The sequence below is a fragment of the Xyrauchen texanus genome, chromosome 49, assembly GCF_025860055.1.
Source record: "Xyrauchen texanus isolate HMW12.3.18 chromosome 49, RBS_HiC_50CHRs, whole genome shotgun sequence".
In the NCBI taxonomy this organism is placed as follows: Eukaryota; Metazoa; Chordata; class Actinopteri; order Cypriniformes; family Catostomidae; genus Xyrauchen; species Xyrauchen texanus.
In genome coordinates, this window is record NC_068324.1 from 18,763,058 (window position 1) to 18,779,590 (window position 16,533).

Consider the following 16,533-nt stretch of genomic DNA (forward strand, 5'->3'; position numbering starts at 1 on the left):
CCCCCTGGATTTAATTCCAGGTGCAATTTTAACATTTATTATAACGTTTTCTTTTTCTAAATGCAGAAAAATATACTGTCATTCAATTATATTTAAATAATTAAATGTAATACATTAATTTACATAAGTAAATAAGAACATAAATTAATTTGAATAATTCGATGAAGTATATATAGTATATTACCTTATTTTAAATCAACATCTATTCATATTTTATGTGATAATATCAAATAACTAAGCTTGGAATAGAATATTAAATCTATATCAGATAAATAAATAGATAAAAAAACAGAAACTGGGGCAGCTTGTCCCCACATTTAGAATTTCAGGGGCATTTTTGTCACTTTTGAGGGCATTTTTGCCTCGATAGGTTGTTTGGTTGTTGGCCCAAGACAAAAGAGTCCACCTTTAAATCTCAATGATATTCAGTCATAGTCTGAAGGTCATAAACTGGCATGACTGATAACTATTAAAAACTCAATTTTATATATACTTTACTATTCATCACTTGTGACTTAAATAATAGTTTAGATATTCCATTCAGTAAATGAAAAATAATAGTTAAAATTATTATTCAAAATGAATATCCCAAACACAGGCTTATAACCATGACATGCTATTTTGATTAATTATCATACATTAATAATTAATTACTTTACCTTCTACATGATAGAATCAAATCAGATTCAAAGAGTATAAGATGACATGTTTATGTATTTAAGAGAGATGGTAGACATTATTTGCCAGTGACATCCTTCAGTTGTGAATAATGTCTTGCTGAAGCCTCTCCCCTTTTCCACCCCTCCATATATGACGGTTAATAATTCAGCCACTTTGAAGCTCCCAGCCAATCAGCTCTGCCCTAATGGTTAACGTGACAGGCAGAGGAGCAGGAAGAGATGAGAACATGAACCAAACACACTCGTAAATGCACATGCAGCATTTGAAAGGCTGCTGAACAGGAAAAACAGCTTTGGAAAACAGTTTAAACAATCCAACCTGAAACCGTAAGGGAAGAGCACAGGCTGTGTTTCGACTGTAAATAAGCATCTTGTTTCATTGTTTTGCTATTTTCTGTTTGCCAATCATTGGAGTTTCAGGAATATCATTTCCTGTCAAGGTAAGGATACATTTTGCTTGTGTTGCTTGGGTAATTTAAGCGACAGGCGGTGTCACAGGACATGTTGCTGAGGTTAGCAGGGTTTTAATTTGAATGTATAAACAAATCTCTTTGAGGCCAGAAAAGACGTATATTATAAATAAAAGAACGTATACAGAAATGAACAGGAATTCAGTTTCAAAGTCAGTATTTTGTCTTGTTTTCCAGGAAAAACATTGAACAATAATTAAAGGGATAGTTCACCCAAAAATGAAAATTCTCTCATCATTTACATTCACCCTCTTGCCATCACCGGTGTGTATGAATTTCTTTCATCTGCTGAACTGCTCACATTGCAAATAAATTGTGGCCAGAAATTTGAAGCTCAGAAAAGCGTATAAAAGCAGCATAAATGTAATACATAAGACTCCAGTGGTTAAATCCATGTCTTCAGAAGCGATAGGATAAGTGTGAGTGAGAAACCGATCAATAATGAAGTCCTTTATTGCTATAAATTCTCCTCCCTGCCCAGTAGGTGGCGATAAGCACAAATAATGCAAATCGCCAAGAACAACAGAAGAATGAGTCTTAGGAGAGAAGAAGGCTTAGGAGGGCTGTTTGAATATGGAGATTTATAGTAAAAAATTACTTGAATATCAATCTGTTTCTCACCCACACCTATTATATTGCTTCTGAAGGATTATTTTATGCTGCCTATAAATCTATTGACTTCTATAGATTGACTAGAGATGGCGCTTGTGTGAGTGGCTTGCCGTCTGCTCAACCAGTTTTTTTATGTTTGTCCTCATGTTGTTATTATCCCTGTTAATACAAAATACTACCTCTGTGCTGGTATATAACCGCCAAACACTCTTTAACATCCAAAGTTCTTATGAAGATCTACTGAAATCAGAACTGAGAGGATTACATTCCTGTTCTCTCCCGCTGGTGTCGAACCTACCGGAGTGTGCGCCATCTGCCCTGAGCATTCCTCTAAAGAAACGTCACAGATGACGAGGATAGTGGGGAGGAATGTAAGTGAAGCTGAAGGGATCCCCAGTTTTATACTCGGGAACGCTGTGCCGGTCGGGTTTTTCTCCACGTGGGGGGGGGGGTTTGACCGCTTCGCATCCCGGCAATCGTTGGAAGTGGATTCGGCCCATTGATCTGGACTCTTCCAGCGATGTCTACATTCACCAGTCACCTCATTCTTTACGAGGGGGAGTTGTCCTCTTCTGCATATCACTGCCCCCTTCGGCATATCGCGGCACCATATGTGGCCCGTTCTACATAACGCGGTGGCTCATTTCAGCTTAGCGCAACCCATTCGGCCCATTTCACAGCTGGCCCACTGGCCCACCCGGTTCTCCCGATGGCCAGATTACCAGTCCAGCCCTGGGAGATATTGTCCCCAACTATGATAGAATACTACTGTAATTGTTGGGGGCATTAATATTCATGTGTGCTGTCCAACGAACCCTATGGCTAAAGACTTTTAAATCTTATTGACTCTTTTGGTTTTGACCAACTGGTGAAAGGCTCTACACATATTTGTGGGTGTACATTGGACCCTGTCTTGTCTTGTCTATTGGTTTGTCGATTTGGGATATTTAAATTTGTGACAGTAGTTTTGTCTTGTTTTCTGTCTTCCATACCAACCTGTGAAATTCTACTCTTCTAATCGCTGGTCTCTTATATTCTGCTCTACTTCAAATGAAGATTTTACTGCTGCATATATAGAGGCACTACAATCCTCATAGCATGTTAATGTTTTTAATTTCACCTTTACAAAGATCTTGAACTCTATTGCTAGCCTGAGGATGAAACATGATAAACCCAAATCAGCCCCTTGGATAAATGATGATATCTTCCCTTTAAGGGGATAAGAACGTAAATGGGAGAAGGAGTCATATGAAATCAGAATGTAAATGGGATCAGGTGTCATATGAAATCCTAGGAGACTCCCTATCAAAGTTTCAGAAAGCTGTGAAAGCAGCAAGGTCTAAATATTTCTCTGATGTCATTGCCAATAATTGTCTTATCAATCCTGCTGTACATATGTCTCTTGATGTGACCACTTCCTCAACTTTTTTGTTGAAAGGATTGCAGAGGTCAGATCTAACATCCAGCAACCTGCGTGTGATCCATCAGTTCCTCTTTTAGATTTGGCTACTCTATCACAGATTGATCCCATCTCTTTTCACACATTTAAAGAGATTGTTGTACATCTGAAGACAAATACCTCACCTCAAGATGTTATTCCAACTCGATTCCTGAAACAAATTATAGACACTGTTGATCCTAGTATATTGTCCATAAAAAACAAAAGCTTGGTCACAAGGACTCTACCAGAGTATTTTAAACTCTCCTTAAAAAAATGGATAGGACAGTTCTTTCTAAATTTAGACCTATTTCTAAATAAGATCATGGAGAAAGCGGTACTTGCTCAGTTACATACTTTTTTAGATACAAATGATATTATTGAAGTATTTCAGTCAGGTTTTAGAACTTATAGCATTGAATCAGCACTTTTAAAAGTTTTTATCGATATTTTCTTAAGTTGACGCAGGAAATCTGCCGGTAATGGTGATGTTAGATCTTAGTGCAGCCTTTGATACTATAGATCATAGTGTTCTCATTTCTCGCCTTGAGCTGTGTGTGGGTATTTGTGGAAATGATCTTAACTGGGTCAAATCATATCTCTCAAATAGAATTTTCTCAGTTTATCTTGCAGAATTCTCCTCTGTCTCGGCCCCTCTTATATATTGCATTCCTCATGGCTCTATTCTTGCCCCTGTCTTATTCTCTCAGTACATGCTTCCTTTAGGAAACATGGGGTATCATTTCACTATTATGCAGATGATATCCAAATTTACCTACCGTTTTATCCCTAAATGGTCTAGCGCCTCCCTACCTTGCTGACCTGTTGCATATGCACAATCCTCAGAGATCCCTCAGATCGTCTGATCAGAAGCTCTTGATAGTCCCTAGGACTCAATTGAAGATGAGGGGCGGCTATGCTTTTGTGGTAGCTGCCCCTAAACTGTGAAACAGTTTACCTATTTATATTAGATCAGCATCAACAATACATGACTTTAAAACTAAGTTGAAAACATATTTTTTCACCTTGGCTTTTTATCAATTATTTGTGTGTTCTGTGTGTATTATATTGCTATTTTTACTCTTTTGAATTTTGGTCAACATCTGTTGTTTTAATTTGTGCTTTATAGTAGAGGTCGACCGATTAATCGACCGGCCGATTAATCGACCGGCCGATTAATCGACCAATTTTTGCATTTTTTACATAATCGGCATCGGCCAATATCGAAGTATATCAAGCCGATTATTAGGCAGGCGCATCTGTGGGCAGCCTAGTGTTGTTGTGGAACACGTGTTCAACGCACACTGCCCCTAGAGTCATTTTCCAGCAGAGTGAGCAGACCTCATCCAGTGCCTAAGGAAGGAGCTAAGTTCCTTGGAGAAAACGGTATGGATTAAATTTGTATAACTCCTTTATATTTAAATAAAAACTTTTGATATGTTACTGCCAACTTCGAGAAAAAAACGCGACATGACGTTCGGCTACTTTGGATATTGATAGCGTAGTTGAAGTTGCATTATCACAGCAGAAGGGTTACTATCATGTCACAATAAGTAAGCAAGAATTTAGCAATTACAGACAGTGAATCTGAGACTTTTATTTGTTCTGTTTGTGTGTCTTATATTTGAGAGGGTTGTCACTCAATGCAGAGAAATAAGTAATAAAAAAAGATACCAGCGCACTATAGGCTAGTGAAGGACTGGCTTTGGTAAGCTCGGACGTTACCGGTTCTGCTGTCGGTACTGGAGAAATTAAGAAAATACATTTATTATTGCTATAAAGAGAAAGTTATTTTATCTCGCCAGCCATTTCTATGTATAATAATTCTATGAAACCATTTGTCTGTGATGCAATTTAGCTATTCGCAGTCAGAGAGAGAGAGAGATCTCGCTCAACGCGGTGCCACATTGAGCACAAAACGAGCCCTGCTTAATGAGTGACAGAACTAAACATTCAAACGTAGCCTGGTTTAGATCTGTGATTATTAGTCTGATTTTATTTTAGATTTCACCTTCCAAAGATTATAAAAAGAATATTTATACATAAGCCGCATTCTGTCTAGCACAACTTCCTTCCCTTCACAGCGGTGCACTGACATTTCTCCCTAAAACTCAAACTTAACGTCAGAATCAGCACGATCGGTGGTTGTTGTAAAATGCAGTCTAGCTACTGTTGCTAAATTGCGGGACGCGTTTAATAATAAAAAGAGCGCAAGAGATACCGTTCCCAAGGCGGCGCGCGCTCCGAAACACACCGCAAAGAGACAAGCAAACTATAGGCTACTTTGGTTTCATGTGCGCGTCGAACCGATCAACTATACACAAAAATATGTCAAAACGACCGGCTTGGAGATTCACTTAAACACAGTTTATGTCTTAAATGGACGTAGTTATGGAAATAGTTGGGAGAAAATATGCTGCATCAGGAGCCTATTAGACTCGGTCTTAAAGGGGAAGCGGTCTAATAAACATGTTGACGATTGAGCCATTACTGCAAATCAAACAACAAAAGGCAAAGAGAAAATCACTTACAGCTCTTGAATGAATAACTTCTGCATTAATCTATCTATGATAAACTATGCAGTGTTATTTACAATTGATTACTTTATTAGATTTCTTTTTAGACCACACCTGAACAGTAATGTTAGTAGACCTTACTGAAATTAAATCACTGTGCCTATATAACGTTTATCTTAAAAAGAACCGTTAAGAATACAGTTGAAGTACCGGATCGATTACACGAGATAGTAATACCATTAAAACCTTAACGATACCCATCCCTAGTTATGCCTGTGCTTCTCTTGGATGCTCTGAATATTGGATTACGTGTCTGGATTGCCCCTTAATTAAAGCTGCATTTGGGTCTCAACCTTCGTGTCTCGGAGCAGTTCGTAACACCTGCTTTGTTTATTTAATATATTAGTTATACATTATTTATACAATATGCTTTTACACTATACATTTTTAATTTAAGTGTACAAGTGTAGATTGGTCAAGTGTTCAATAAATGTATTTCTTGAGAAATTTTGTCTATCTTAAGTAATTATTTGTGTTACATTTTATCTTTCAAATAAAAGGTTCAAATAATAGGTTAAAAACAAGCACATATCGGCCAAATTAAATCAGCAGCATTAATCGGCCATCGGCCGACCCGGATTTCAAAAGATCGGCATCGGCCTGAAAAAACCAATATCGGTCGACCTCTACTTTATAGATATATTTGAATAAAATGTATGTGCTTTTTGGAGCTTGATAGTTTTGGATCCTATTGACATGCATTGAATGGACCAACAAAGCTGAAATATTCTTCCAAAAATCTTCATTTGTGTTCAGCAGAAGAATGAAAGACACATCTGGGATGGCATGAGGGTGACTAAATGATGACTTTTTGCTGAACTATTCCTTTAATTCAAGATATGTTCTCTGAAAACTATTCTTTTTATGTTGTGCAATTTTGATTCTGAAGTAAGTTAATCTTGTTTCAAGTATGTTTAGATATATTTACTGGAAAACGATACTGATTAAAGGAATAGTTGATCCAAAAAGAAACATTATTAACACAATGTTGTTTCAAATCTGTTTGACTTGGAATATGATGCATGAGTTGCATGGACTACATTTAAGTCACTACCAACTGCCATTATATTGAAAAGACTGAACATTAAATTAATTGAAAATTTGAATCAAGGAATTTGTCTTGGTGATAGAAGCTTCCAGTGCTCAAACAATACAACAACAAGAGAGAAATACACAATAATACAAATATATACTGTATATATATATTATATTATATATATATATATATACACACAGTTGAAGTCAGAAGTTTACATAGCCAAATACATTTAAACTCACTTTTTCACAATTCCTGACATTTAATCTTAGAAAACATTCCCTGTCTTAGGCCAGTGAGGGTCACAGCTTTTATTTATTTCATCACATTCCCAGTGGGTCAGACGTTTACATACACTTTGTTAGTATTTGGCAGCATTGCCTTTAAATTGTTTATCTTGGGTCAAACTTTTTGGGTAGCCTTTCACGAGCTTCTCACAATATGTTGCTGGAATTTTGGCCCATTCCTCCAGACAGAACTGGTGTAACTGAGTCAGTTTTGTATGCCTCCTTGCTCACACATGCTTTTTTAGTTCTGCCCACAAATGTTCTATTGTATTGAGGTCAGGGCTTTGTGATGGCCACTCTAATACCTTGACTTTGTTGTTCTTAAGCCATTTTACCACAACTTTGGAGGTATGCTTGGGGTCAATCTCCATTTGGAAGACATATTTGCGACCAAGCTTTAACTTCCTGGCTGATATCTTGAGATGTTGTTTCAATATATCTACATAATTTCCTTCCTCATGATGCCATCTATTTTGTGAAGGGAACCAGTCCCTCCTGCAGCAAAGCACCCCCACAACATGATGCCGCCAACCCCATGCTTTATGGTTGTGATTGTGTTCTTCGGATGGCAATCCTCACCCTTTTTCCTTCTAATATGGCAATGATCATTATGGCCAAACAGATGAATTTTTGTTTCATCAGACCAGAGGATGTTTCTCCAAAAACTAAGATCTGTGTCCCCATGTACACTTGCAAACTGTAGTCTGTCTTTTTTATGGTGGTTTTGGAGCAGTGGCTTCTTCCTTGCTGAGTAGCCTTTCAGGTTATGTTGATGTAGGACTTGTTTTACTGTGGATATAGATACTGGTCTACTTGTTTCCTCTAGCATCTTCTCAAAGTCCTTTGCTGTTGTTCTGGGATTGATTTGCACTTATTGCACCAAACTATGTTCATCTCTAGGACTCCTTCTTGAGTGGTATGATGGTGCATGTTCCCATGGTGTTTATACTTGCGTACTATTGATTGTACAGATGAATATGGCACCTTCAACCATTTGGAAATAGCTCCCAAGGATGAACAAGACTTGTGGAGGTCCAAAAAACAGTTTCTGAGGTCTTGGCTGATTCCATTTTATTGTCACATGTTGTCAAGCAATGAGGCACTGAGTTTGAAGGTAGGCCTTAAAATACATCTGCAGGTAACCCTCCAATTGACTCCAATTAGCCTATCAGAAGCTAAATTAGGCTTGACATCATTCTCTGGAATTTTCCAAGCTGCTTAAAAGTTAACTTAGTGTATGAAAATTTCCGACCCACTAGATTTGTGATATAGTCAATTAAAAGTGAAACAATCTGTCTGCAAGCAATTGTTGGAAAAATTACTAAAATTATTGCACAAAGTAGGTGTCCTAAACGACTTGCAAAATGTAATTTTAATGACTTCAACCTAAGTGTATGTAAACTTCTGACTTCAACTGTGTGTGTGTGTGTGTGTGTGTGTGTGTGTGTGTGTGTGTGTGTGTGTGTGTGTGTGTGTGTGTGTGTGTGTGTGTATATATATAATGAATATGTTGGATAAATATAAATAGACTAAGCTGTGTATTGCACATAATTATTGCTCAATGGGACAGTTTTAACTGTTCATGAGATAGATAACCTGAGAGAAAAAACTGAAAAAGTGCTTTGTAGCTCTGGCCAGTAGGCAACAGTTCAAAATGATAATGGGCTGGGTGAGTGGGTCCAGAGTGGGGTCCTTTTCCTTACTTTGGAAGTGTACAGTTCTTGAAGGGAGAGAGGGGGCAACCAATAATCTGCTCAGCAGTCTGAACTGTCCTTGGTAGTCTTCTGATGTACGATTTCATAGCTGAACCAAACCAGACAGTTATTGAAGTGCAGAGAACAGACTCAGTGACTGCTGAGTAGAACTGTACCAGCAGTGCCTGTGGCAAAATGAACCTCAACTGGTGAAGAATGTACAACCTATGCTGGGCCTTTTACACAATGTCAATGTGGGTCTCCTACTTCAGGTCCTGTGAGATGGTAGAGCCCAGGAACCTGCCACAGTGCTGTTCAGAATGGTGAACGGGGTCAATGTTGTGGTGTTCCTCCTAAAGTCCACTATCATTTCCTCTGTTTTGAGCCTGTTCAGCCCCAGGTTGTTTTGACTGCACCACTTGTTCAACCTCTCTTCTGAATGCAGACTCAGCATCATCCTGGATGAGGCAGATGACAGTAGTGTCGTCTTCAGGAGATTGATAGAGGTGTCCTTGGCAGTGCAATCATTTGTGTACAGGGAAAAAGAGTAGTGGGAAGAGCACACATCCTTGGGGGAAACCAGTAATTATCGTATATGTGCTGGAAGTGAATTTCCCCAGTCTCACTAACTGCTGCATGTCTGTCAGAAAGCTGGTGATCCACTGACAGATAGACATGGGAACAGAGAGTTGGTTTAATTTAGTCCGGAGAATAGCTGGGAAGATGGTGTTGAATGCCGATCTGAAGTCCACAGAAAGGATCCTTGCATATGTACCTGGTCTGTCCAGATGTTGCAGGATATGATGCAATCCCATGTTGACTGCATCATGCACAGACCTATTTGCTTGATAAGCAAATTGAAGGGGATCCAGAAAGGGTCCAGTGATGTCCTTCAGGTGGGCCAACACCAGTCTCTCAAATTACTTATTGAACACAGACATCAGAGCAATGGGTCTGTACGCATTAAGTCCTGTGATTTTAGGTTTCTTTGGGACAGGGATGATGGTGAAGCATTTGAACCAGTAAGGAACTTCACACTGCTCCAGTGATCTGTTGAAGATCTGTGTGAAGATGGGGGCCAGATGGTCAGCACAGGATTTTAGAAGTGGGTGTAATACCTTCCGGGCCCTGTGCTTTCCTTGTCTTTTATTTTCCGAAGAACCGACACACATCTTCTTCACAGATCTTAAGAGCAGGTAGAGTAGCAGGTGGGGGGTGTTTGCGGAGGTGTTGATGTTTGCATGAAGTTAAGGGCAGAACGGGTGTGGGCTTTTCAAATCTACTGTAAAACACATTCAAAATACTCTTTGTGTTCTGCATAGGAAAGGAGTTTTTTTTTTTTTTGCTGTGTAAAAAATATATACACAAATTGAATTTTGCATGACTTTTATTCTCTCTCTCTCTATCTCTCTCTCTCTCTCTCTCTCTCTCTCTCAAAAAAGTGGTTCTTTTGTTTTTGTTTTCAAAGGTTGAATGACTCCATGTTGGAAAACAACCATATGGAGAATGACGCAAATTCCGACAAATCAGAGCGGGAGGCGCATGAAGATTCTGACAATGCAGCCAATGAGAACGGAGGCAGACTGACAGAGGAGAGTGATATGGAGCAATCAGATGATGTGTGCCTTCAGGCAACAGCCTTCATTGAGGAAGCCCATGAGGAAATGGGAGAGGTGATAGATTGATTGAACTGCATTGTCTTGTTTGGACACAGTTAATAAATCTTTCTTCTAAATCTTTTATTTTGAATGCTGACAAAAAGACAAATTGTTTATAAGGCCATCCTTTACCAAGTCAAGTATATTTTTCAATAGTACTTTAATAAATAGTACTTTTAACAAATACGTCAACATACAGTATAATCACATTCACAACCCATTTTAGTTCCACAATCTGACTTATTTCAGAGTGAAACAGGCTATCCAATGATTGATTTTATCCATTGGGAATTTAATGGATTATGGAAAGTGAGTGTTACATACTACAATAGAGCCAAAAAAATTTTTTATTTCTTTTGAATAATGTTAACAGATAAGGAAGTACATTACTAAGAAGGTAAATAGGGTAAAGTTTGAATTGATTTAGACTTTAATTGTAAACTTCTGTATGTTTTATGCGGCGTCCACACCAATAGGTGTCATTATAAAGTTAAAGACCACTGTTGTATCGGACAGCGCAACATAAACAAAAAATTTTGTTGTAGTTTATCTTTAATTCGAACAACAACATAACCAACTTTTACATAAAAGAATGCATAAAGTCTTAACGAATATCAATGGTTCTTTTTTTACTGCTGTTACCCCAGGCTGGTGAGGCATCCCAGGTTGAGACTGTTTCAGAAGAGAACAAGGGGTTAATCTGGACTCTACTGAAGCAGCTGAGGCCTGGGATGGACCTGTCCAAAGTGGTCCTGCCAACTTTTATCTTGGAGCCACGTTCATTTCTGGACAAGCTTTCAGATTACTACTACCATGCTGACCTGCTATCACAGTAAGAGCCTCATTGGCATCACTACTGTGAACAGCCACCGTGATCAGCACGTTTAGGTTTTATTTGGTTTGTTGGAGTGGAATTCATTAAAATGTTTGGTTTCAGGGCTGTAACAGAGGAGAACCCATACTGTAGGATGAAGCAAGTCTTGCGCTGGTATCTGTCAGGCTTCTACAAGAAACCAAAGGCAAGATATTGGAAGTATATAGATTGGATTTGGATGGAGAATCATAAAAGAGTTCAGTGTTAATGTCTGTGGACCAGTTGTATCATTTGTTTGGCTTACAGGAATCTGATCCCAAATCAGCATTCCTACTCTGACATCTACAAAAATTCTACAAATGATATATTTTTACAGCAATATATTTTTACTAATCTTTGTTAATGTTAATATATATAAAATACAATTGTTAATTTATAGTCCATGTTATGTTATAATGCATTAACTAATGTTAACATATACAGCGTTTAATTTTTAAAATGTATTGGTGTATGTTGAAATTAACATTAAGTTCTGAAAAAGTATTGTTCATTGCTAATTCTTGTTATCATCTTGGTTACTGTGGTAACCTCTTTTCCCTGATGGACGAGAGGGTTTGTCGATGTAGCGACACTAGGGGTCGCTCTTGGGAGCCCCAAACACCTCTGATCTTTGAGAAAAGGCCAATGGGAATTGGTGAGTGGAATTTGCATGCCACTCCCCCGGATATTCGGATATAAAAGGAGCTGGCTCGCAACCATTCATTCAGGTATTGTGCTGAGGAGCCGAGACAGGTTCCCGGACATTTCAGTGGGTAGTACTGCGTTGTGGCAAGAGGGACACAAAGTCTCGCTCCCTCCATCAGGCATCGGAGGTTACGACAGTAAACAAGGCGTTCCCTGTCTGTCACTCACTCGACATTGTGTCGATGTAGAGACACTAGGGGTCCCTATACAAAATGCCACAACTAGCTGAACTGTGTTACGTGAACTTCCGATGCAAGTGCAAGAAAGCTGCTGCGTGCAAAATAGCAGGTCCACACAGTGTACATATAGCCTCCCCCCCAATGCCCCAAAAACGTTGTATAGTTCCCCGCATCCCTGCAGCCTTTTCTAGCTATGTTTTCTCTCCACAGAGTATTTAGATTTTCGGGTGGGGCCTTTGAATGGTTTTTTTTTAATGGGGCTGAGGACTTGGCTCGGCAGGGGGACGCCCTCAGCGAGCAGACAGGATCTTGAGCTGAGCCGGTGCAAGATATGCGACATCTCTGTCTGCTCCTTCACAAGACGAGAACTGCTGGGCTAAGTCCTCGATGATGTCGCCAAACAGTCCGCTCTTGGAAATGGGCGTGTTCAGGAAAGGAACCTTGTCACCGCCCCTCATCCCGACCAGATTCAGCCATAGGTGGCGATCTTTGAACACCAAGTTTAACATTGACTGCCCGAGTGCCCACGCCATGACCTTTGTCGCCTGGAGGCCGAGGTCGATCGCTCAGTGCAGCTCCTGCATCACATCGGGATCAGAACTACCCTCGTGCAGCTCTTTCAGTGCTTTGGCCAGGTGTACTTGCAAGAGGGCCATGGCATGCAGGGCGGAGGTGGCCTGTCCAGCAGCACTTTGGTCATGAGAGACAACGTAGTCCTACAGATCCTGGAGGGGAATGCCGGGCGTTGAGGGTAGTGAGAGCAGACAAACTGGGGAGTCGGGTTCGGAAAGAGAAAGGTGTCCCCCACGACCATTTTGTGGGGGGGGTTGTGCAGCCATACGCCCAGGAACCAATAATCAAGCCACGAGTTTCAGGGGCAGATGGAGTGTTCCACTCCAGCCCGACACTCGAGGTGGCCCGGGCAAGCATGACGGTAAGCTCCACGACAGCCTCAGACTGGGCGGGCATACCCAAAGGTGGCCGCCCAGTCGAGTCCTCAGTGTCCAATATCACCAACACGCTCTCCGATGCTTATTAAAACTTCATCCTGCTTGTGAGCTCCGAAAGACAGATTAAGCTGGCACTGAGGCGAGCTGCCTGTCTAATCCCAGAACTCAACCAGTGCAAACAAGCGTGCTGGGAAATGGGCAGTTTTTGAAAGAATATATACTATTTTAGCTGTCGAAGCGCCCAGGGGCATACTCAGCATCAACCGCGCAGAGGGAGAGAAAGCTGCTGAAAGGCACCAAATGCTTCTTAGTGAGTTGAATGGACCGGCAGTGGAATTCAGCTCTCTGTGAATCAACCGCTCGCTCCAAAGAAAAAATCTGAATGAGTGGTTGCGAGCCAGCTCCTTTTATACCCATATGACCAGGGGAGTGGCATGCAAATTCCACACGCCAATTCCCATTGGCTTTTTTCAAAGATCAGAGGTGTTTGGGGCTTCCAAGAGCGACCCCTAGTGTCACTACATCGTCACAATATCGAGTGAGTGACAGAGTGACAGTTAACTAATGTTAATGAATACAACCTTATTGTAAAGTGTTACTGAATTTGTTGACAATTAAAAGAAATCGCTGTAAGCCATTTGTTCCATCAAAAATGCTCTTATGAATTAATAGCTTCCATTGAGAAACATTAGCTGTATAATTTTGGTATAATAGAGAAATATTCTGCATAATTTCAAGATTTTTAAGTAATTTAATAATAATATATAATAATAATAATAATAAAATGTAAATTGAAATATATGTTTTGTATTATTTAATGAAACATCTAAATATATTTCTTTCTGAAACACATAAAAATATGTGCAAAAACCACATTATTTTTGGTAAATTAGATATTTTTCTAAATTATGTTTTGACAATGGGTCCAGTGAAAATGGCATGGCAAGTACAAATCTGAACTACTGGGCCAGCATAAAAAATTCCTTATTTTCGAGCCTAGTATGAGTATTATTAATGACAGTAAATTATATAATAAATAACTTTGTAAGAAACAATATTGGTTTTCACAGGAAAACAAATACAACCTTATTGTAAAGTATTGCCACACATTTTAACCAAGAATCAGGGTTCCCATAGTTATGGAAATATCAGGAAATGTTTTAATGGAAAAGCCATGGAAATTACTATAATCTTAAAAGTCATAGAAAAAAACATGTGCATTTCTAAAGTGAATATATATATTTTTTGTGATTAACTCTTCTCTAAATTAATATTAATTATTGCATGTTAGCCAGCTAAATAACCTTACCACAGTTTTGTATTTAAATCAGTAGCATTTAAGATCATTCTTATATAATACATGGTCGAATTCTAAACATAAATTATTTGCAAGAAATACAGGTGATTAAACTGGCATACCACGAGTTAACAATACATCATGGAAACTCTGACATATGGCATATATTGAGACTAAATGTGTTGTGTGTTTGTTTTAGGGTCTTAAGAAACCATACAACCCCATTCTTGGAGAGATGTTCCGATGCTGCTGGCTGCATCCACAAACAGACAGCTGTACATTTTACATAGCAGAACAGGTGCGACTGCATATACAAGTGATTGCATAGTCCTGAGGCCTGTACCATGAAGGTCACTGAACGAACTCAGGGTTTCAGGACTGGTTTCAGGTTGACAAATTCAAACCAATCCAATCAGGCTTAATTGGTACATGATGCAGCTCATCAACTTTCTATGTCAATTTAGGCTTCAATCCTGACTATAAAATTAGATTACTCGCTCATGCATATGAATGAGTGACGTTTACAGAGCACAACCAATCATGTGAGAGAATGTGTTTCACTTCTTGTGAGTAACATTTATAATTAATAATAAAATCTGGAATGTGAACATAAATGGGATTTGCTTAAAAATATGATAAATTAATTTAGATTGATTATTTCCTTCAGATTCTTGATTTTTGAACAAAATTAGTTAAAATATTAGGTATGATGTCCTATCTCATTTAATACTTAAAAAAACAAAAAGGAGGTGATGCTCAGTAGTGTCATCAAAAAGGTAATGGTCTGGGTGAGTGGGGTCCAGAGTGATTTTATCAGTCCTTTTCCTCATTCTGGAAGTGTATAGTTCTTGAAGGGAGGGCTGGGGGCAACCAATAATCCACTCCGCAGTCTGAACTGTCCTTTGTAGTCTTCTGATGTACGATTTCGTCTGATGTCTGAACCAAACCAGACAGTTACTGAAGTGCAGAGGACAGACTCAAAGGCTGCTGAGTAGAACTGTAAAAAAAAGCTGACCAACTTTCATGGTACCTATAACCTGGGGTTGAGGCTAACCAAACTAAAACGTCCTTGGCTATTCACTGAAACCGGCTTCATGGTACAGGCAGGGGCGTTTCTAGAGACTCTAGGGGCCCCAGGCAGAAAGGGCCTGTTCTTCTTCCTCTTGCTTTTGTTTTCTTTTAATATGCCAGGATGGGTAAATCCGCTTCATGGTCCGTCATTTAATTGCCGCTCTGAAACTACAAAACGTTTGACAGCAAGCTCGTAGCATGGGGGCCCCTTTATGGAGGTTCCAGATGTGTCATTGCAGAGTCTTGTACCATCAAATCATTTAAAGGGGGTTTCATGTTGTCGTTGCTGTGGTCCAATGTAATCAGCTGTCCTTGAGGGGGCCCCCTTCCAGCTTGGTACCCCAGACAATTGACTGGTTTGCCTACCCCGTTGCAACGCCACATTTCTAATCTTTCTAATCTAATTGGGGTGGCTGTGGCTCAGTTGGTAGAGCGGGTTGGCCACTAATGGCAGGATTGGTGGTTTGAATCCTGGCCCATATGACTCCACATGCCGAAGTGTCCTTGGGCAAGACACTGAACCCCAAGTTGCTCCCAATGGCAGGCTAGCACCTTGCATGGCAGCTCTGCCGCCATTGGTGTATGAATGTGTGTGTGAATGGGTGATTGTGTCACAGTGTAAAGCGCTTTGAATACCGTTAAGGTTAAAAGGTGCTATATAAGTGCAGACCATTTACCATAATCTGCTATTTTGATTTACACATCTTCTTACCAGGACACTTAAAAACAAGAATGTGGCTTTTACACTTCAAGCATTTCAAATATGACCATTGCTTTTTTTTTCAGTAACATATGGAAAAACTGCTCTGTGTTGATAAGCAGTTCCCTTTGTGCTTTCAGGTTTCTCATCATCCACCTATTTCAGCATTTTATATTAGCAATAAGAAGGATGGATTCTGCATTAGTGGAAGCATTCTGGCCAAATCAAAATTTTACGGTAATCACTTTTATCATGCTACAGCTCACATACAGTTGCTAGGCAGTTTTAGTTTGTCATTTGTATGGTTTTGATGTTTGATTATGATAA

The 16,533-nt window shown here is 39.4% G+C and overlaps 1 protein-coding gene across 1 annotated transcript in view; it reads left to right on the forward strand.

The window, feature by feature from the left end:
* LOC127640470 (oxysterol-binding protein-related protein 5-like) overlaps positions 1–16,533 on the forward strand; it is a 31,996-nt gene that overhangs the window by 9,278 nt on the left and 6,185 nt on the right. The window contains exons 8-12 of the mRNA XM_052123065.1: positions 10,262–10,466; positions 11,099–11,283; positions 11,389–11,470; positions 14,635–14,733; positions 16,347–16,443. Of these exons, the coding sequence (XP_051979025.1) occupies positions 10,262–10,466; positions 11,099–11,283; positions 11,389–11,470; positions 14,635–14,733; positions 16,347–16,443 (668 nt within the window). The remainder of the gene's footprint in view (positions 1–10,261; positions 10,467–11,098; positions 11,284–11,388; positions 11,471–14,634; positions 14,734–16,346; positions 16,444–16,533) is intronic.